We start from the raw sequence: 22,544 nt of genomic DNA on the forward strand, positions 1-22,544 counted from the left end.
ATATAAAATATGAAAACAAAGGCTGGATCCAGGCTTAGCTTCCCTGAACAGCTGCTGAGTTTGTGCTCTTTCCTGCCTCCCTGCACACACTGTTGCTGTCCTGATGTGTTTGCACTTCATTTGTTTGTGTGCGTGAGGTTAAATGGCCATTTTTGTTGAGTGTCTTCTTCACTGTATAGCTGCACGTCTGGCTTTGTGAGATATGCTCACAGAATAGTAACTCTGTGTTACAGGAACCATTTCTCTGACCTTAATTTGATATCTTTGTCCGTGTGTCTGTGTGTCCTCTCCCTAAGCGGTGTGCTGGCTACAGTGTCAGAACGGAGGTGTGTGTCAGCGGCCCAACACTTGCTCCTGCCCCGAGGGTTGGATGGGTCGCCTCTGTGAGGAGCGTAAGTATTTAATAATCGTAAACATGTTTAATTCTCCCTTTTCACGCCCTGATCGTGATCCTCAGTGTTTTATGGTCAAACAAAGGCTAACTTTTTGCAGACACTGGAGCACAGAGAAGTGTCTGTTTGTAGCTGAAAAATGAATTCTCTCTGGTTTAACAAGACAGTCCAGATGTTTCTCTCATTTTATGTGATACCAGTACTTAATCAGAAGACATAAGACAGAAATTGTGGTGCAAGAAAAAACATATGTATGACAGTCTTACACAAGAAATTCTTGCATGCAGCTCACAGCTGTCGGCCAACTTCCTGTAAAAATCACCCAAACCTAACCCTGCTACATAACATAATCTGGCTGTGGACTGATTTTCAAAATGTCCCACGGTGGAAAAGATTGAAAAACAGAGAGAATGGTATTTGTCGCATGTTCACCTAAACTACAAGTTATATATATATATATTTATAAGAGCAATGAGTCACCAAAAACCAAAACAATCGTTGTGAAACAGTCACACTGGAATTAATCAGAAGGCTTTTAAACATACTGATTAATAAAGATGAAATGGCTTTAATGGCTAAGCTGTTATTTGATGGATTGCCATGAAGGTTTTTTCTGACATTAATTTTCTCCTGATGATCAGTTTCAAGTCATTTGGAAATCCTATCTGCATACCATCAGTGTTTAGCCCAACCCAGCTGTTGGGCAAGAGGAGCTTTGGAGCACCCTTAACCTTTCATCTAGCAACATCATCAAGACATTTTGATTTTATTATTTAAGAACAGATACCTGGAAAACTACCTGACCGACCATCAGCCTCAGCTCCACTGTGTTAGTGCTAGTTAGCAAATGCTACCATGCTAACATGCTAAACTCTTACAGGGCTAGATAAAGTATGCAAGCCAGAACATTAAGTTCATTTCTTGTAGTATAAGTGATGCTGCAGTTTTTGACCTCTTCATCTAGTTTTTTGTCCACTTTATATATATGATGTCAACACGCTGAAGCTCCACGCTGACCGCATGTTTGAGATGGTTTCAAAGAGATAGGTTCATGGTGATCTTAAATACCTGCCTCCTAACGCTCTCCTCTCCTTTTCATAATAGCTATCTGCATCCTGCCGTGCCTGAATGGAGGGCGCTGCGTGGCCCCTTACCAGTGCGAGTGTCCCACCGGGTGGTCGGGCACGCGCTGCCACACCGGTGAGTTCATGTGTCAGTGAAGCGTTCAGTGCTTACGATGTACGCAAGTAAATCTCAGCAGGGTTCCCATTACAGCAGGATCATCATCATCCTAGCAACACTTAGCCCAGAGGATTTCTGCCTCCTGTAGTTGTCTATTTATTGTTAATAAGTAACCTGCTTATATATAAGCTATTATTAATTTGGTGATCTGTCTGCTGTAAGTATTTGTGGTGGAAAATTTTATACCTGGTAACAAACTAGCATAATTATGGGCTGTGTGTTTGTTTTGTTACTGCTTTGCACACTTATAGGCCATTCTCCTATAATCTCACTGGAAAACCTCCAGGGTGACATTTATTGTCACATGCTAGCTCAGTTTAGTGTCATATATACGGTCGTCCTTAACGTGCATATCTGCAGTCGTAGCAACTCAGAATGAAGGGAACACCATCAGACACCAAAATTTAGCAAGAGCTGTACAAGGAAACTAAAGAAGCATTGCCATGATTACGAAGGCTTTATAACAAACGTCCTACAGTTGGATATACGTCAGTTTATGACCTCCACCAAGGAAGTTGTGGTTTTCGTAGTGCTTGCGTGAGTGAGTCTGTGTGTAAACGCGGTAGCTCAAAAAGTTTGAGTGAATTCTGATAAAAAGTAGGGGTGTAGAGTGGGGTCATGTTAGTAATCCATTAAAATCGGGCTGACATCCATCGAGCTCTTCAACATCAACTTATTGATTTATTGGCCAAAAAATCACAAAAAGCCTCAAAACTTAGGAACTTGTTGTATTGCCAACATATATAAAGTGGCTTGTAAAGATTTAAACATATTATACCCCATTTGACCTCTGACCTTTCCTTCAACGTCAACTGATTGATCTGAAGGTCAAAGTGACAATAATGCTATATAATAAATATCACATTACTTTATTGTGACTGTGTTACGTACATCATACATACATGTACAATGTTCCTGAGTAACACAAGCTTGAACACTGAAACGAGTCCTGCACATGCACTGTTAGACAAACATCTTTATCTTTCAATTTTATTTCTTTATTGCTCAGAGTGAGCTGTCACAGCAGTGTTAATGTTTATAGTGCGAGCTGACTTCATGGTTATAAAAGATACATTTCCTCCAACAATTATCTGTTGGGTTTCCTCATCAGACACCGTACTGACGATTTCTGTCTCTTGTCTTTCTGCGTGACCACAGCTGTGTGTACGTCAGCTTGCCAGAACGGAGGCAGATGCATCAGGCCGAACAGGTGTAGCTGCCCTTCAGGTTGGATCGGACACAACTGCTCCAGGTGGTTAGACACACACACCCACACACTCGTGACATATTAGACATTATCAAACTTCCAGACAGGATAAAAGACCAAAAAAAGAGAAAATATCCGGTGAGCAGCAGTTCTCTGAGTGAAAATGCCTTGTTGATGTCTGGGTACAAAGTCCAGACTGCTTTGAGGTGATAGGAAGCAACAGTCGTTCAAATAACCACTCATTACAACCAAAGTACACAGAGGAGCATCTCTGATAGCACAGCACGTCGAAGGTTGAAGCAGACGGGCTACAGCAGCACTTCAGGCTATTTTCGTGGCACACTTTGAGCCGCTGAGTACCAGCTGCTTTAAACACAGCCTGGCTGAGTATTGTTGCTGACCATGTCCACCTGTGTATGACCACAGTGTACCCATCCTCTGATGGATGTTTGCAGCAGGATAACGCACCACATCACAAAGCTCAGATCATCTCAAACTGCTTTCTTGAAAACAACGAGTTCACTGTAGTCAAATCACCTTTACCGTCTCCAGTCCAGTGAATGGATGAGCAGCTGACAAATCTTCAGCAACTGTGTGATGCTCTCATGTCAATATGGACCAAAATTTCTGAGGAATATTTCCAGCACCATGCTCATTTTGCACTCTAATAAGTGTGTTTCCTGTGCTAAAGGTTTACAGTCGTGCTAGAAGCTCTGCACAGATGATAGGAATGGCTTTGTCGCCATCAAGCAGTAGAACTGACCTGATTTCAGCCTGACGGTGGTGCTAGAGCAAAAGTCTGAGGACCACTAAGATATTGTTATTCATCCTCTGAGGGGCGAGAATAAAACATCCTTTTTTACAGCAGGCCGGTTGGACCCAGGAACTTCAGACAACCTCAGTTATTTAGTTCATAACTTTGCATGTCTGATCATAAGACAAGTGAAAAAGCTACTTGCATGTAAAATGACATCTTTGGCAACTTAAACCCACTTGGTTACATTTCAACATGTACTTGGTATTTGAAATCTTTCAAGTTGGAGGATGTGTGTTCAAACCTTTCAAACTGTGGTTGATCAGAAAGTGAAACCAACAGGTGACCAAATAGGAGAAGTCTTGAGGCTTCTCACAAATCATCCACTAACAGGAGCCAGTCAGCTCTTAACAGCTGAGTGAGTGCTACTGCTGGCAGAATATTACAAGCCGATCTCCTTTTTAGAAACAAAAAAGTGTCCTTAAACTTGCAAAAGTTACATTTGATTTGTGCGCAACGGGATAGCTTAGTTTTTCCTATGATTATAATTCATTTGACCAGCATTTCTATGATTCACTGACTTCTGAATTAGATTCCCCAGAATATCAGCCATGGATAGTCTGCTGTAACCTCCTGGAAGTCCACCAGAGCTCCAGTGACTCATTTACAGTCAGAGTTAAGCAGTCGTTTAGTCACATGCTAAACAGAAAGCACAAAGAAAGAGCTAGAAGTGTGGAAATGTGGATGTTGTTCTAATCCATGAGGGTAAACCTGCAATGCTTCATAGTATGGATTTCTGGCCGTAAGTTTCAGTTTTTCCTGCTGATAGATCATCGATGGCCACTGATACTGTACAAAAGCAGTGAGGTAACAGATAAATGACAGAAAAGTTCCTGTTTTCCCACAAACTTTGTGTCCAATCAACGAGCTCCATACTTTTTACATTAATTTCTTCCGATTTAAGCCCAGCCATGCTGCCATGCTCTCAGTTAATACAGCAGCATTATTGTATCCTGTGGAAACTGCACTTTAATATATGTTGGGATATCTCAGGGATAAAATGTGTAGTTAAACTTATTTTCACTGATGGGAAAATTTCACTGGTAAGGCCCACTTAAGATCAAAGTGGGCTGTATGTGGCCAGTTGTATCTGTTGGTTGGTGCCAATAAACTGTTATATGAATGGATGGGTGTAGTGCAACACAAAGATTTACTGTGAGCCCAAAGCATAATGCTCCCATTAAAAATTCATATAATTAATTTATCCCCACTGAGTGCATCCAGACCTTTGTTCACAGAGTTACGATGCGTTTCCACAGCTAATGACAGTTTCTTCCTTTTGCAGGAAGAGGAAGCCAGGACCTTATCATTTCTAAAGTTTCGGCTCTGTGTGAATCACGTTATGAAGGGAATCCTTGTATAGTCAACCAACACTCGTAAACGATTCACTCATCTCTCCGCAAAGCAAGAACGATTTTGTAAGATAAAGCTGTATTTTTTCATATAGAGACTCAACAGTATTAAACATATGCTGCTATATACTTGTACGATGTGTACAAACTATTGCTGTGATGGTCCATTGTATATGTGTAAACTATTCTCACATTTTTATTAAAGCATAAAATACCATCAAAGCCTGTTGAGTTAATTGCAGTTCATTTATTAAAACCACCTTGTCGAGCACATTGACATACAAAGGAGTATTTCATCCTGTTGTTAACACAGACACACTAAACTATTATGGGATATGTGGATATTTTATTGCCTGTTTGGGATAGACTTCATAGATATGAGGAATGTACAGAGGGTAACAGCTTCTACTGTGAGGCATTTTTCCTCCTCCTTTTACAACATGGGTGTGTCAACTGGACTTCTTATCTCAGCTCTACTACTTTTTCCTTTAGCGTGTTTACGTTGGCACCAGAGAACTCGTGTACCTGAAAGAAGAGGGTTAAAAAAAAAAAAAAAAAAAAACCATTAAACATTCACATTTTTCCATTTACTGAGCAATCTTAGAATTCATTGGCAAAAAGAGGAAGACCATCAAGTAATATTAAACAATCTCCAGCCAGCTGATTTAGCAACTAGCTTTTAGCAGATTTAAATGTAAGCGTTTGTACTAACAGTTCCAAAAACAAAGAGGAGAGAGTGATTTCAGCACAAATTAAAGCGGTTTTTCTGAGCTGGTCTGTGAATTAGCCAAAAAGAAACACTTAAAAACACTCCGACTTACCTTCTGGTTATTCTTGTAAAAGTGGAAGGTGGGCATGCAGCTGATTCCACAAGATGAGCTCACATCCTGAAAGACAAAGCAAAAACATCAGATGAACCGACTGTCATAAATATTAATGTCTCCCCACATGTGGGCAGTTCAGGCCAAAACATGAAAACAAATTCATTACAGAGTGCCCGAGACTCAGCCTGCCTGCATCGGACCTCTGCTTTGCCCGTTTCACCTCTGGAAAAAAAATTACTCTTAATTTGACTTTTACAGACTTAAACTACAACAAACGGCAAGGTTTGTTTATGACTGCGGTCTGTACAAAAACAAGCAGCCATTGATGGACGGTCACCCGAGTACGCTTGGATTTGTTCCAGCAGGCAGTGACTCGTTTTACGGACCTAGAAACCTATGCTGGTTAATGATCTGGCAACATGAAAACAAAGTCACACGCAGGTGACAACATTTCTCAAGAGCCAAAGTATTTACAGCTTCACTGAAATTTAAATTGAATCCATTTCAATTACTTCCGTTTTAAAAAGGTCATCAGTACTTCTAAGCCCCGTTTCCATTCGACTCTGATCAATTGGCGTTTGTGGCACTACCTAAAGTGCGTTGTCATCATCATAGCAACGCATCAGAGCATCCCACGACATAATTAATATGCTACAAAAAAGGCAGCCATCGAAGCAAGAATATACCTGCTGCTCGGTCTGTTGCTTTTCGTCAGACTCGGGGATCACAGCGTTATTTTTGTAGCCATTTCCCTTGTTGCCGGGTTTCAAAAATAGTGGTTTTAATTTTCGTGAATGAGACGCTCTCATGACTCACCAGCCAATACTACTGACCAGCCAATCGGTGACATGCAGTGTGACGACGTCATGCTAGGATCGCTTGGAACCCTGAGCGAGAAGGTACTAAAAAAGCGACCTTGTGAAAACCGTGGTGAACCGTGCAGAGTAGGTACTAATGGAAAAGGGGCTCCAGTGTATCTGCTGACTTTCCAAACATTTTAGAGGTCAGATTAATTAACAATGAGAAGTTTATTGAAGATTGACAGTTATTTCCATCTCCATATTTTTATTGTTGGAGAACCAGACTAGCTTAGCATGATTTTTTTTCTTTAAGCTTTGTTGTAGCGCCTCAGATCGCCCAACTGTCTCAAACTAATTTAGCTCTGTTCAAGTCAGCTTTCTTCTGATTTGCAAACAGAAGGTTTCATTGGAAAGTAAATGGTGCTTGCTTTGGATACCCGCTTTAACATTACAGAGCCAGGAGTAGAAAAATAAAACTGGGACCTCATTTAAAACTAGCCAAAAAAAATAAAATAATGTTTTCCAGCTTAACAGGTCCGACGTGGCATCAAAGGCTCATGTTTACAGCTTCACAGATCAGACACTACATGGAGTCTGGCCAGAGGCTGGAACACCCTGCATGTGTAAACGCAGGCCTCGAGTCAGCATGCGTGTCAGAGGGTTACCGCATGTGGCTGCAATACACCACCCTACCAGAAGCTGCAATCCCTCCATAACAGCGCAGTTACTGTTTATAACAATTATCAAGCAAAGGTTGCTGTGGTTACAAAAACCTGTGCACCGTGGTTTGTTGTTACATGAGCCAGCTGTGGTTCCTGGTGAAGGGATTGTGTATATGGCTCACAATGACTCACACCAGGTCAAAACTACAAACCTGTACAAACAAGGTGCTTCATAACTCTCCCACTAAGATTATGTCACCACAGATTCCTGGCATAGGCTCAAATATGTCTTGGGTTTGATGTGAAAGTGGAAAAGTTCATTAAATTATTATTTAAAAAAAAAAAAACAAAAAAACAAAGAGTCCAACTCAGGCTTACCTCTGCCTCATCGACGTCCACCTTCAGGAAAATCACGTTCTTGTTATCGTCATCAGCCGCCATTTGCTGCAATACAGGAAATCAGTGAGTTGACCAAAATGCATGTACAGAATGTAACTGGTGCAGGTTAAATAGAGAAATTTCTAACAATCCAAGTCTTCTGTTTCCACTTAATTGCCATGGAGTCTTCCAAGTGAAATACATTTTCCTGCTTCGCACAAATACAAGTGTTTAAGAAGCAACCAAGGGTTTGCATTTGTGTTCACACCACTTACAGCAAACAGTGGGGCAATCTGTTTGCAGGGGCCGCACCATGTGGCTGTGAAGTCCACCACCACCAGCTTGTCTCCAGCTTCCTTCAGGATGCTCTGGAACTCTTCCTAGAGAAGAAAGAAGAAACAAAAACCAGACATGCTTTTAAACATGTCACAAGTATAATTTACCAGACTACGACAGCTAAAAAGCTACATTTCAGATGTTAAAAAATAAATAAAAATGCAGTTTTGTGTAAGCGTTGCTGTCCGCTTCCCTCGTGAACACTGCCTGATGCCGTTTTAACACACGGGATCCAGATTTCAGCACAACACTTTCAGTTTGGTAAATTTAGACTTCAGTATGCTGAAACATGACCACATTACTTGAGGGTAAGCAAATGATACACATCAGGTTTTTTTTGGCCTTTTGTTTAGTGCCTTTGCGTGCAAGACTGATCATTACAGAAATGAATTTCCTGTTATTCCATACACTTGAATATATTTTATGCCGCGGCAAATGAAACCCTGACGACTGTATAAAATACAAAGGTAGAGTGTTAAATAAAAAGTGGGGATTCTCGTCTCTCATGCTTCACTTTCCAACTCTTTATCAACCAGTATAGCAGTGCTGTTTTCCGAGGCTTCCTCACATGGCGTTTTCACCATAAAAAAAAACAAACAAAACAAAAAAAAATAAAAACCCATGATGCATTCGTGATTTGAAGCCATAAAAACACTTGTCCTGATACTTTACAACTCGCTCTCCGTTCACTTCCGAAGCAATCATGGCACCAACAGCGGCTATAAACACTAAAGTGCAATGTCCTGGCTGAGAGAAAAGCAAACAGCCGTCCACACCTACCCATCCTGCAGCACCCAGGGAACACGCGTGGCCTGCTGTCCAGCACTTTGATAGCTCCGAGCTGTTACGTGTGCTAGCAGCCCTTAGCATCTTATCCCCGGACTATCTACCCATCAATGCGGCGTAGTTCACGCTAGAGCAGCGTGGTTTAAGTCAGAATCGACTCAGGTGGCCGACAGTTTAGTTTACTTTCCCCTAGTTTTGCTAGCGCTGAGTGCGCGTCTCGCTACAAGATGGAAGGGTGCGGCAGACTCATAGTGAAGGTTAGCTGCATCCATTTACAGTTATTCTAGCGATCAGAGAAGCAACTATACACGCTTACTCTAGATGTGTCACACACACAGAGTGGTTTAATCCAAAACGATGCTTAACTTTGTAAGATAACGCCACAAAATTCCACAAGATGGGCTCAGCTAACATGGAGAATGAATCACGAGAGGGAAACATGCGCGCGGCTCCGGCAAAAACAGCACGGAGCGTGAAAAGACAGTAAAAACAGCATTTCAAAAAGGGAAAGAAAGTGCAGAAAGCAGCGTAAACAAACTTACCAGGTTTTTCACTTCGCGAACCATACTAACGTCCGATGAACAAGCCTCAGAGAACACAACTAGCTACCAAGTTTCCGAATGCCCTATTTTAAGCAGACACGCCGCGCTTTTAATGACAGGCGCGTACAGTTAGCGGTCAAAAGGCCGGTCAAACGGAAGTCACTGTACAGTGATTTACAAAATAAGAGCCAATCAAGGTTTCGGTCAAGGTTTGAGCGACTAAAGCGTTGGCTTTGCAGTGTCTGTAAAACGCCTTAAAATATCATTTAATTCGTCACAGAATTTATCTTAATATATAGTTTGTTTTTGTGTCGTATCGAGTATTCAAACCGCTTTCCCCCAATGAATACGTTTATTTTGAAAGGAACGGTTTTACCTAAAAGGGTGTGAGAGAGCCGCCATTCGACATTTATCTTCTTTACATGTGTCACAAATGTTGTTTCTTCATTTTTTCTAAAAGATGAATCAGACCGTATACACAACAAAAACGTCGTGTTTACAGTTTTGTATGTTTGTATTTAGACAATTATTGATAGGCTACTTCTAAAAAAAAGTTTTAAATTTAATATAGGATTTTTTTATTATATGTGATTTATACAAGCATTATTAGATTTATTTATAGAGCTTGGTAACTGTTATATGTTTAAATATTTGTAGTACTTGAATTTTGCGGTTTCACTGTAATAACGAAGGTTGACCAAAGAAAGTCAGGATGACTTGACAAATTCCAGCTTTACCGTAAGTGAGTGAGTATGCGTAGCTCAAATTCACTGCCGGGAGGTAACGCCCCGTACATGATCTTTCGTCATTACGTCACCACGTCACAACAATAGAGTTGGGGGGTTTTTTCCCTGGATGTATCGAGCTGACCTATGAGTGTTATTTATATATGTGCGTGCAGAAAGGCAGAGCAAAAGCACGTTGGCTTTACAACTACATTTACATTTCTATTTTTTCCCTCAATCCAGGCACCAAATGTTAAGTAGCAACAGTGAGTCTTATGCACTTTGGTATGGAAATATAAACATTTGCATTCCTCGGTGATTTCCCATTAAACTCTTTCCAGATGACCTCACAGGTGAGGAGCTTTCAGCTCCACAAAGTAACTTCTTGCGAGACTTCTCATAACTTACCATTTACTTGAGACACGCACACACTAACCGTCTGAATAAATACATTAACCTGTAATGATGATAATATCAGGATGTGAGGCAAATAACATGGTTTATTTTGCATCAAAATTTCTCTATATTCAGAAAATATTTGGTGGTGCTAACAGTTTTTTTGTGTATTAATTTAATGTGTTTTATCACATCTGTATAATTTCTGTGACTGGTGTATGGTACTGTAAAGTACTGCTTCTCTTCAGAGTGCCATTACTCATTAGTGTTTTGGCAGTTGCCTATATAGGCCTAGGACCCCCAGATGCATAGAAAACTCTTAGCCCTGTAGGTGCACAGAGTCCTGGTACTATAAATGACTATAACAGATTTACAGCAGCATGTGTAACCATGGAGCTCACCCTCAACACAACCTTATGAAATTCTAATGGCCATCTAAAAATACAGCCTGTTTCCTGATCAAACAGGAGTAATTGCAGTCTAAAACATGAGCACATGGAATGATGAATGAATGCAGCAGCTACAGAGCTCCACGTCTTACCCTGGGATTTGCTTACGTGACAGAATAAGAATCCTGTGCACAGAGCCATCAACTCTTTCTCTCTTCATCAGTGAAACTGCCCTCTGCGACGCACTTTCTCCTGGACGATGAGGATGGCAGCTCTGTGCAAATCACCAAAACCTAACAAGTTAAACAACCACTGCTGGTGTTTCAGGGTGCATTTATCATTTGTTGTTATCAGTCTCAGTCAATCGCTATAAAACAGACTAAACCACAGTGGCTTATTGTGAATATAACAATTTATTACTAAATCTGTCATTCATATGTAAGGTTGTTTAAAATTATATCAGTTATTAGTAATGCTGGCTCTCTTGCATTGAACTCTTGTTTCTCCTCAGACTGCGACGACGGCCTTGCCGATGTTTTCTCCCCGCATCATCCCCATAAAAGCAGCCGGCATGTTTTCAAAGCCTTTTGTGACGTGCTCCCGACACTGCAGTTTGCCCTGTGCACACACATTAAACGGATCAGAAATAAGTGTATATGTTTACTTAAAGGAAATCATCCAGCATCATAAAAACTAAATAACTAACCTCTTTCACCCATGCCAAGAGTCTCCTAAGGGTTTCAGGGTGCTTGTGCTGCCACCTGGTTATCAAGAAGCCCTCCATCTTCAGTTCCTTGATGATCATAATGACATAGGGGTACAGCCCTAAAAGAAAGATAGTTCAAAATAAAAATATGACTTTAACATAAACTCCAAGGAAACAACAATTTATGTCTTTGACTTGTCTTGTGGCGCCACAGCTATTAGGGATCTTCAGCAGTGCAGCAGCTCCCTCTAGTGGAAAAAGGCATTAATACCTGAGACATTGCTGTGAGTGTGTTGACTGAATTTCACTAATATGGAAAGGTTGTTAAAACTTGAAGGATTTCCTCTTGCAGTACTACTTTAAATGTATATTCCTTGTGCTGTGGTGCAGATCCTGTCTGAAGGTAAAGTCAGAAAACCTTCAAGAGTTTTGAAAATAAAAAGTAAATTAGGGCAGTAACACACCTGTCTGGGGTTCACTGTCATTGTAGGTGGAGATACTTCCACACACAGCTATTCTTCCAAAGTTCTTCATCTGCTGCAAGACAATGAATGAAGAAGGGCCTCCCACCTAAAAATCAAAGATCGAGAGAAGAGCTCAGCAGTGATTAAATATTACATGCAAGCTTGAAACTGCACCACCACTGCTCACGTTCTCAAAGAAGCAATCGTATCCTTCAGGTGAAGCCTTCCTCAGAGCCTCCTCCAGGGAACCCACAGTTTTGTAGTTGAAGGCCTCATCAAATCCCAGCTCTTTGAGGTAAGCCACTTTGGCATCAGAGCCTGCCGAGCCCACCACCTTACAGCCCTTGATCTTGGCGATCTGTCCCACCACGGAGCCCACCGCTCCAGCTGCAGCGTTCACCAGCAGGGTCTCACCTTTCTGGAGTCCCAACACTTCTTCTATCCCATAAACAGCCGTCACTCTGCAGAGAAACAGAAACAGTAAATCCAGCTGTTTTGTTTCATTTTGGACTTAAAACTCTTTGGGCTTCATATAAACTCTAATTACTTTTTTTTTTTTTAAAAGGTAATTAATTAGTGCATGTATAATGACTTCAGCTCACAAGCAAGAGAAAACACCTGGAAATTCCTACTTTTTCTTAAAAGGCTATTTCTGCTTATTACTAACTCTGTTGTCTATTAGCACTTTTAGCTGTGAACTAAGAGCAAATGAACTTTAAAATGCTAAATTCATATGATCCATGCAGGTGACTTAAATCTGTCTTACCCGGGCATCCCGATGGCACCCAGAGCCAGAGACAGGGACACATCTTTAGGCCACTCAGGCAGGATGGGAGTGAGGCCGGTCCCATCACTGAGCGTGTGGGTTCTCCACCCACTGTTACTCACAACGTGGCTTCCCACAGGAAATCCTGGATGTTTACTCTGGATCACTCTAAAGGAAAGAAAATAAAAGCATCTGTCAACCAAGTGATTGGTCAGCTGTGGTCACCTCCGTCTGAGCTAAACCGTCTGAGATTCACTGACACTAGAGTATAGACAGTATGACTCTATACACATAGTGTTTATACTGTCTGGGTGTAAGAAACAGTTTATACCCAAAAGACAGTAACAGGAACATTTTTTAATATCTATAGATCTTTTATTATAAGATCTGTCAAGTCTGTCTATCATAGCCTCTAAAAAGAGATGTAAATTCCAGGTCTGAAAATAAAGCCAGTGCCTTAATGTTGTATTCTTTTTCCTGGCCAATAGAGGGCAGCCTTGTTTTTGGAAATAGCCGGCCCACAGCAGTGATTCCCAAAGTGTGGACCAAGCACCCCTGGTGGACTGTGAAGGTACTGCAGTCGGACTTATTGCGTTTGTCTTGAAGTTCGTCCCAGTGGCAGGTACATTGAGTACAAAGCAATAATTTGGCAAGTGTTGCTAAAGAAGGTCACCAGGTTAAAGTGCAATTTACTCAACAGCCACACTAAAATGAATCTGAGCACTTATCTAAATTCACCTTAGGTTCAATCATCAAAAACTGTAAGCAAATATTATTGAAGATGGATGGCAGCCTCGGTAATGTGCTCTGTAGTAGTTCCTTTGTTTTCGTTAGTCCACTGTTTTTGACTGACTGCTTTAATCAGTGTAGAACTGCAAATCAGTTCACCCACATCAATTTTCCAGCATTTTGCTCAGAGTTTTTCTGAACTCTTTACCCGATCTATGCTTCTCCACTGAATCTATGTAGAGCCTTACAACATAGCCTCTACATAGCTTTGGTAATAAACAGCAGATGATCGCTGTTTCATTTTTCAGTACACATCAGAATCACATCACAACAGATAAAAGGAGTTTCCGACCGTTAGTGTGTGGGTGATCGTGGCAAGAGTTGGCAGTTCGCCTTGTAATCGGAAGGTTGCCGGTTCGAGCCCCGGCTTGGACAGTCTCAGTCGTTGTGTCCTTGGGCAAGACACTTCACCCGTTGCCTACTGGTGGTGGTCAGAGGGCCCGGTGGCGCCAGTGTCCGGCAGCCTCGCCTCTGTCAGTGCGCCCCAGGGTGGCTGTGGCTACAATGTAGCTTGCCATCACCAATGTGTGGATGACTGAATGTAGTGTAAAGTGCTTTGGGGTCCTTAGAGACTAAGCGCTATACAAATACAGGCCATTTTACCATTTGTGTTTCGTACTTGGCTACTTGACTTCCAATCATCACATCTCCCTCCTTCATGCTGATTTTGCTGAACAACCTGTTGAGACCAGCAATGTGTTATAGAGGATATGTTTTAGCTTTTGAGAACAACAAAGTATTTTTATCAGAAGTCTTAATTATAATGAAAATAACTGAAATAAGTTGTTCTGTTCTCTTCCCACCTCATGTATGGGTCAACACTGAGAAACACCGCTTCCAGTAGCACCTCTGCAAACAGAAGCGCACACATTTAAAGCGCTACGTGTGTAATTTTTAAGAAATACTAAAGAGCATGCATTCCTGCTCAAGCCATAAGTAAAGAGAAGAAACAAACTCGCCTTACCTCCATCTTTGGGCTCAGGGAGTTCCTCCACCTTCAACCCAAAGTTGCTTTTCTTTGGGAAGCCATCAAAATACTTAGTCATTACCCATGACTTAGCTTTGACCATGATTCTTCTCTTTATGGCAGCTGCAAAAAAGATTTTCCTTTAGTGTTATCAAACTCAAAGGACAGAAATGCTGTGTCATCCAGAACTGTGCAAATACAAGTTTAATGAAAAAGCTAAAGAATAACTATTTTTATTACACATTTACTCGGTGTAATACTGTGTATGTGGTACTACCTTTATTTATCCAGACTTCACGTCAGCATTGTTGCGGCTCAACCAACCAATGGCCGCGGCAGGCTAAACATGAGGACACAGATGACACGCAACAATAAACACATAAAATACACTTCTGTACCATTTGCTCCTTTTATTCCACATGCAACTGTCCAATATACAAATCAGTGCCTGGGATTAACTATTAAACAAATGCACAGATTGCACAAACAAATAACTGCAACTCACCAATAACTGCACTAACTACTATGTCAAATTACAACTTGGTCTATGGTATCAATTAGTGCACAAATATACAAAAACTAGTGATGGCCCGCTTGAAGCTGACGCTCCGGAGCGTGTGTCGAAAAAAACAACACACTGGTTCAGAAGCACTGTGTCGAGGCTTGCTTCGTTTGGCAAAAGTCACGTGACCAGTGACGTCCGAAGCTTCATTACGCACGTAACTGCTTCGGTACCTGATTCAAACAGATATAAGGAAGTGAATCATCCACGGGATTCGTGGAGTGTGTTGATGGTGACAGATAGCGACGAGGTGATCATTCCACTGACAGATATGGAGCCAGCGAGGAAGAGAGGACGTTCTGGCGTGTGGGAATATTTTGAGTTGATTTTGCTCAATTCATTTTATCTGCCGAAGTGAAAAACTTGAAATGTCCAAAATCATGTTTTCATAATGTAAATATCATTACAGCATATGACTTTAGGAACACTTCCATGTGAATTAAAGCTGATGAAGACTACAAAAATGTATTTGACACTATACGTACATTACATTGCTACAGTTTAGAAAATCATTTTGTTTATTGTTTTTAGGTGATAGTCTGCAGGACCCAGGAATACCTGCATATCTACCAGCTTGCAGTGTAGTTCCTGCACTCCACAGCCTCTTCTGTTCCATGCAAGTGGATTTTCTCCAGGGCAGGAGAAACTATTTCTAAGAAAAGAAACAGACTCAGCCAGCGCACAGTAACACTAATCCTCTTTTTAAATGTAAATAACAAAAGGGCTACCTTACATAGATCATGTTTTTACTTTGCAAGTTCTTGATTAGGGGTGGGTTTTGATTATCGCCTTTCTGATTACAATCCATGCTAAATTGAATAAAGTGATATTGATTCATTAAAATCCCGTGTCGATTTGTAAATTAACGTTATTATGCCTGAAACGCCAGCATCTCAGGTTAAACCTCACAACATGTCGTCAAACACCATGCAGCTAAAACAGTAACTAGGAGCAGGTTTACGGATTCTGCATACAAACGTAAACACAGAGCGCGGACCCGACGCGTCAGAATCAGATTTTGGTGCGTCGTCGGGTCCGCGATGTGTTTGCCTCTTTTTTTTTCGCTGGCTTCTGCAGCTGCAGGTTTCATAACTCTCTGTTTACATCTCTAATTAAGTCTCACATGTGTCAGCTTTCTTTTAATAGATACGAAATTATGGATATATACTGTTAAATGATCAGAATTGTAATATTTCTGACTGAGGCAAAACTTTCCAGATTCCAATCAAATTGAATCCTGTATCGAATCAAAATGATTCTACAAATCAGTGACGATGCAGCCGTACTCAGCTCCCTAAGCATTTTCCCTTTCCAGTTCACAATCAATCCCACCCCTAGGTCAAAAATATGTATAGGACAATTGGCCTAATCTAATATTTTGTATGAACCTGTCCAGCTGTCCAGTGATTAAACGACAAGTAGATGGAGGCAGGACTTCACAGCAGGGGCATACTCCATAATGTGCTGTGCATTATCATATGTATATTATATATATTGCTCACTTATTGTATTTACCAACATCAAGGAGTTATGAGCAAAGAAAGGCCACACCATAGTGCATGTTTAAATAGGGAAAGTTTATTGATCAAAATGTATTACGCAAATACGCATTACATTTTTTTCAGCCCCCCAATCGAGAAAACAAAACCAATTACATGTTCAAAGCAACGGAACGGTGGCCCAATATCAGAGAGAACTCCACTCTTGAGTGAGCAGTGATAATTGAGCAGTCCGTTTTATTTTGCAGATTCAAGCTGCTCTTCAAAATTTTCACCACCAGATGTCACCGGAGAGGACTGTGTTGAAAAGCTTCGAGTAATGAACCGTTTTTCAATACAAGCTTCAGTGCTTCGGAAAGCTTCATTTGGCCATCACTAACAAAAACCATTAAGTTCCAGTTAAAATACATCAAAATCATTCAAGCTGCGGCCAACAGAAAGTTTTGCCTCATGCTCACCCTACCTTTCTGCTCATCAACATCAGGTGGCGTGAACAGGTGAGTGCAACCACATTTATCATCTACCACACCCATGAGACACGCCCCACACCCGTGCACCAATACAGTGAGTCCATTTAAACCAACCCACTTAGTCAAACAGGAACAACTCATATGGCTCCTACAAGCATATTATCCACCATTGATGGTTTACAGTCTGCCAAAAACTTTCTCTGGTGCCCTGAAAACCTCACCTTTGTCTCCCTTTCTTTAAGTTGCATTAACAACAATAACGAGAGAAAAAAACACAGAAGAAGAGTTGATGTCTTCTACTACTTTTTTCCAAACACTTTAGGCAAAGAAAAGAGAGACCACCTAAATTAAATGTAATTATCACATACTTATTAAAAGCTAGCTTCCAATATATTAAGTTTCTAATAAGGCCAATGACCAGGTAAAGCATGTGGCAGTGTTTCTATTTAACACAAGCTACCTTGTTATTTCTTTAGAAGGACAAGCTAATAACTTTATTTTCAAATATAAAGCCAAACTAGATTTTACCATTTACCAGGCCACTAATCTGTTTTACGGCGTTTCACTTTCACAATAAAACTCGTATCTAAGCACAATTTTTAACAAATGAAATATTGGTTAAATCTAAAAGCAGTTTGCTTATGTTAAGATTTGACGTTAACAGCTGCACATTCAGGAAGAGTTTAGGCTCTTATCTAATGGCTGCAAATCTCACTTTTCCATTATAAATGAACAACAATACATTTCACTGAGAGATTTTTATATAAGGTTTTTAACGCTGTAGGGTTAATTTTTAAGTAACATGAGCTGAGAGGCAGCATGTAAACAGGGTATTAGTGATATGAACGCTAGGCTAACACTGGCCAGCTAGGAAGTTTATAAACTGAGTAAGAGTAAATATTTACTCACCAAATCAGTGTAGAATCAAACAATCTCTTGAGCTGAAGCTTCTCCTGCTGCATCCAGGTTTGCTCAGCATAGCCCATAAAAAAGTAGCTGCCATGAACATGTGGACTGATCTGTGTAGTGATGCGCGAATCATGAACGAATCGTTCAATACTCGAGAATCACTTTACTGACTCATGAATCATGATTCACAAGTCCAACTGACTCATCCATGTTGCTCAGAGGCAGAGCCAGACATTTGAAACACCCGGGGCTTAGCCCTAAAGGGTGGTATGCATGTGGGATTTTTTTCTTTTCTTTTTTTTTGGGGGGGGGGGGGGGGGGGTAGAAATGACTGAGATCAATAGGCTCTGTTTTGAGTTTTGTTCAAAAAAGAATGACTTCATATAGGAAAAAATATATCAATATATCACACCTTAAGCTAGGTTTTTAATTAAGCAGCAAGGCAGAACAAAGTCAGGGCTGTATCAAGACATGAGGACTAAACCCCAATTCAATCAGACCCAGAACTGATCCGGTATTAAAACAGGACTACAACAGTTCAAAATCAGGACTACTGAGGACTTAACCAAGACAGAATCAGAAACAGAACTAGATGATAGTAGCACTAAAAATCATCATAGACCTGCACTACATTTATTTTTTAATTCTACCAAAGTCCACTATTTAGACTGAGAAAAGTTTATATAATTATTTAGCCTTGTTGTGCAAACAAGCCTGCACAACTTAATAAATATAGAATTTGAAAAATAACAAACCTAAAAAGAAACACTAGGTACGAGATACATGAGGACCTATGATACGGTGATACTTTTGGTAAACAACCATTTGACTAACATGTGTGTCTCACCTGCTCTTGTTCATCTCTGCTCCTCTCTCTCCCTCTGACAATCAAGCCAAACACCAACATCATCAAATATACAGTTGAAACCAGATATTTATGTACTCTTCAGATAAAAACACTTTTTTAATTGTAACATCAAATCAGACAAAATGTTTATTTTTTTAGATTGATAAATATAAAAAACATAGTTGTTAACCCTGGATGGCCCTTAAAAATGCATCCCTTTAGAGCCCTGGGGACCAAAAATGGTCCCGCCCCAAAAGTGCAATAAAAAGATTATATATTCATATTTTTTTCCACTTTAAATTGGTCAGTCTTTTAAAACTACTTCTCCCTGAAATATTCATATAAAGTTTTAATTATATTTTCGTTGTTTTAACCCTTTAAATCCCAGTTTTATTACATGAGCGCCCTGTTTTTTAGCCCCAAAAAACAAAAAACTAAATATTTTCCAAAAAAAAACCATTTGAAGTAATATTTGTTTGTTATTATAATTAGGCCTTTAGATGGACTAAAGATTGGCACCAACAGTCATTTCGATCGCCTTTTATTTTTTTTTTCAGGACCAGAAAATGGTCTCCAGGCGGCAAATGCTCCTCCTCTAGGCCGAAATAAGTGCATGTTGCCGGTGTAAGTCGCGACGATCACCGGGGCACGATCACCGGGGACTGCTTTTTCCAGCCCACACGTCCGATACCACGTGACAACAAATACGTCATTTCCTGTTGACTAAAAAAAAAATGCACCCTCTCATGGTCCTAGGGACCAAAAAATGGTCCCGCCCGATCAGTGGGCGAAGCCGCTGCTGCACGCCGGAAATGAGGCTTCATTTCCCGCAGGTCTGTCCAAGCAGCCCGCTGTTTTCCAGCAGGGATCAAATGTGGAGCAAGGGCGCCACCCGGTGGACAAATAAAAAAATTACAACTCTAAGGCTCATAGACCAAAACGAAACGGAAACATAAGTAATCACCAAGACATTAACGGTAATAATTCTGCAGTGAAAAATAGCGTTTATAATGGAAGTCAATGGGCCAAAAATGGTCCCTAGGGCTCTAAGAGGATGTGTATTGTTAGCTTAGCCACTGAAGCTAATTTAAGGAAGTCAGACTTGAATTTTGAAATGAAATTATGCCAAACTTTTTTTTAGAGAATTTGGCTATATTCCATTCAACACAGTGCAAATGGCTTGTAACTGAAAAACTAAAGGGACCAAAAATGGTCCCAGTGCCAAAGAAGGGTTTAACTTTAAGAGTAAAGAGAGAAATTATCTGTATTTCTTAATTGCAAATGGCACCAAATTGTATTCAAAATTGAGCCACACTTATGGAGCTCCACAGTTCTTTTCCTGGTGTTTTGGTTGATATCTCTTGATTTTCCCATGTCACAGAAACAGGCTCTGTGTTTTTCCTTATATGCATCCACAGCTGTGCCACCAATTTACTCACATGGACTGTACGAACCTATCAGAAGCTTCTTCAGCTCAGAATGGAATCGTCTGGAGTTTCTTATTAATTAACAATAAACTTAGTGTATATGTGCTCCTAAATTTGATGAAAGTGATTAAAGTAGACAGCTCCCTCTTTTTATTCTGACATTTAACTAATTCAAAAGATATTTCAACATTTATTTATCTAAAACAAAAGTTTACTCTAAATTGATGTTTAACAGTAAAAAAAAGTTTTTATGTTTTCTCCATAAAGTGTATGTAAATATCTGGTTTAAACTGTGAATATACTGCTGTGTATTGAAATTCCTCTTGTTTTGCATAGATATACTGAACAACATCCGAAGCATAATATATAAAATAACATCTACCTGAGTTTTTTCTTTGAAAGAAGCTCCTTATGTCCATTGTTGTGTTCATCAGTACACAACTGAAACCGATTTAGAGAGTTTGTTTAGCTGTGGAGGGTAACAACTGAAAATATGAAATGTAAGCTAAGACTCTAAAAAATCAGCATTGCTGTTCGGCTTTTTATTTATCCATTTGTTGATTCACTCGAAGAGCAAGTAACGCAACCAAGTGATCAGTTTGATATCAATCTTTTGTGATACACCGTCATATTTACATTATTAGTTCAGTACGAATGATTTGCTTTGGTACCTGGTCAAACTTAAGCTCTCCTCTGTCTGCAGCAAACTCGCAGGCAGCAGCTTCTCCGCCCTCGCTCACATGGGTGCTGTGCTCAGTCGTAAAAGTGCAAGACCGGTCTCGAGACATCCAACTCTACTGGCTTCATGGACAGATAGAGCTGGGTGTCATCTGCATAGCAGTGAAAATGTATGCTATGTCTTCTAATGATGCTGCCTAAGGGAAGCATGTATAATGTAAACAGAATTTTAGAAATGTTTTTGCTCTTTTTTGCACTATAAAATAGTTTGTTTGTTTTTTTTAAAATCATTCATCTTAGCAGTAGGATTTACATGAAAAGAGAAACAAATTAAATTTGAGTGAAAATGTACATTTTTTGCACTCTCTGGTCGACTGACTCAGTGAATCAAATGACTCAAAAAATCGATTCACTTTGGTGAGTGACTCATTAAAACTCGAATCAGTAAAAAGAATCAAATTTACCATCACTAGATCTGTGTGCGGAAGGAGGAAAGCAGTGACATGGCATTTTCAAACCATATAATTTTATCATTCCGCTGAATGGATCCTGCCCTCTGTCCGTTTCTCTACAGAGTAAATGTACTTAGTTACATTCTACTACTAAAAAGCAAAATTTTCAGCTTACTTAGTTTTTCTTATTCAAGCAAACTCAAATAAACTGAGTTGAGTCAGTTAATTAAATAAATATTTATTACACATGTAATTAATTAATTACACATTAATTAACTGACAAAGTCAAATGGACTAATCATGCATGCAACTGTGTCACTATATATCAGCATTAACAGGACCTCAGTTTGGTATTTCAGAAAGTTGCTGATCTCAGACCTGCACAGCTTCTATTTTCAACACTGAATACACTCAGCTGCATGAGGACATGATGTTTTTTTTGTTTGTTTGGTTTTTGTTTTTTTTTGGGGGGGGGGGGGGGGGGGTTGATACAATTAAATAATACCTGATGGAGGTCAAAGGTTGAAGGTCACTTGTATATTGAACTAAAAACTTCTGATCTGGAATTCTTTCATAGTGTTTTTTGTTAATAGTGTGTTATTTATCAGTAATCCAGAGTCATCCATACCAGAGTAACCAGAGAGGATACTATCTATTTAAATATATAACTTCCTACAGGACTGAATATATCTTTATGTAAAAGTCCGGAGCCTCTGAGGATTATCTAAGTACTTCTACCATGACACAAACCAAAGGCCTCCATCACAGTGTTCATGAAATGCTGAGATTAACCATCTTCTGGGGCAGGTCTACAGTGGAGTGCTGAAGATTTCCCTGTGAGGGAGCTGGTGGTGATGAACAGGAGTTTCTCCTTGATCCCTGCAACGAGCTTTAGTCTTCCTGATGTTTCTGAAATGAAGCCTCTCTCATGGGTCAACAGAACTTCTGGCACAGGACAGCTGTGATGAAATAAAAGGACCTCTGGACCCAGGAAACCAGCCTGGTCCTGATGGTCTTCCTCACTAGTTTCCCCCCAGGGTGAATGTAGCTGTCTATACATTTTTTTGAGGAATTCTACACATGTTATTGCTTTTGCGAAGAAGGTCATACGGTTATAAAATATCAGAAAATATATCCTCTGTGCATTTTTTTTCTTTTACATG

At 40.2% G+C, this 22,544-nt stretch overlaps 3 protein-coding genes across 7 annotated transcripts in view; 1 reads left to right on the forward strand and 2 right to left on the reverse strand.

Annotated features, from left to right (window-relative positions):
• Positions 1–5,229, forward strand: part of svep1 (sushi, von Willebrand factor type A, EGF and pentraxin domain containing 1) — a 111,391-nt gene extending 106,162 nt beyond the window's left edge. For 3 of the 4 annotated variants that reach the window (XM_080901017.1, XM_080901019.1, XM_080901020.1), the window contains 3 exons: positions 297–392; positions 1,497–1,592; positions 2,793–4,933. In XM_080901017.1, the coding sequence (XP_080757143.1) occupies positions 297–392; positions 1,497–1,592; positions 2,793–2,926 (326 nt within the window). In that variant the 3' untranslated portion in view covers positions 2,927–4,933. The other variant, XM_080901018.1, reaches the window with a different exon arrangement.
• Positions 5,230–5,234: 5 nt separating this feature from the next.
• LOC308408780 (thioredoxin-like) lies at positions 5,235–9,493 on the reverse strand. The gene is made up of 5 exons (XM_080901190.1): positions 9,336–9,493; positions 7,947–8,051; positions 7,672–7,737; positions 5,829–5,894; positions 5,235–5,532 (listed from the first exon to the last, which is right to left on the reverse strand). The coding sequence occupies exons 1-5, from the start codon at positions 9,357–9,359 to the stop codon at positions 5,470–5,472; spliced, it is 324 nt and encodes a 107-aa protein (XP_080757316.1). The 5' UTR covers positions 9,360–9,493; the 3' UTR covers positions 5,235–5,469.
• A 1,715-nt stretch (positions 9,494–11,208) lies between these two features.
• Positions 11,209–18,080, reverse strand: LOC308408740 (prostaglandin reductase 1-like). 2 transcript variants are annotated; one of them, XM_080901148.1, is made up of 11 exons: positions 15,670–15,753; positions 15,043–15,272; positions 14,815–14,877; positions 14,535–14,660; positions 14,374–14,419; positions 14,190–14,249; positions 12,782–12,949; positions 12,203–12,476; positions 12,016–12,121; positions 11,552–11,670; positions 11,209–11,463 (listed from the first exon to the last, which is right to left on the reverse strand). In XM_080901148.1, the coding sequence occupies exons 4-11, from the start codon at positions 14,638–14,640 to the stop codon at positions 11,353–11,355; spliced, it is 990 nt and encodes a 329-aa protein (XP_080757274.1). In that variant the 5' UTR covers positions 14,641–14,660; positions 14,815–14,877; positions 15,043–15,272; positions 15,670–15,753; the 3' UTR covers positions 11,209–11,352. The 2 variants fall into 2 exon arrangements, with proteins under 2 accessions (XP_080757274.1, XP_080757275.1); XM_080901149.1 differs by lacking the exons at positions 15,043–15,272; positions 15,670–15,753 and adding an exon at positions 17,978–18,080.
• Between the last annotated feature and the right edge of the window lie 4,464 nt (positions 18,081–22,544).

This window comes from Rhamphochromis sp. 'chilingali' (genome assembly GCF_963969265.1).
Source record: "Rhamphochromis sp. 'chilingali' genome assembly, chromosome: 1".
Lineage (NCBI taxonomy): Eukaryota > Metazoa > Chordata > Actinopteri > Cichliformes > Cichlidae > Rhamphochromis > Rhamphochromis sp. 'chilingali'.

Excerpts from the sequence above, each read along its gene's own strand:
- LOC308408740 (XM_080901149.1), bottom strand. The coding sequence starts at position 14,640 with ATGGTCAAAGCTAAGTCATGGGTAATGACTAAGTATTTTGATGGCTTC. Across the intron at positions 12,950-14,189 it reads ATTGGAAGTCAAGTAGCCAA|AGTGATCCAGAGTAAACATC; the intron begins GTACGAAACACA and ends TCTTTCCTTTAG. Across the intron at positions 11,464-11,551 it reads TCTTGGCATGGGTGAAAGAG|GGCAAACTGCAGTGTCGGGA; the intron begins GTTAGTTATTTA and ends GTGTGTGCACAG.
- LOC308408780 (XM_080901190.1), bottom strand. The coding sequence starts at position 9,359 with ATGGTTCGCGAAGTGAAAAACCTG. Across the intron at positions 7,738-7,946 it reads AGATTGCCCCACTGTTTGCT|CAAATGGCGGCTGATGACGA; the intron begins GTAAGTGGTGTG and ends CCTGTATTGCAG. Across the intron at positions 5,533-5,828 it reads TTTACAAGAATAACCAGAAG|GTACACGAGTTCTCTGGTGC; the intron begins GTAAGTCGGAGT and ends CTCTTCTTTCAG.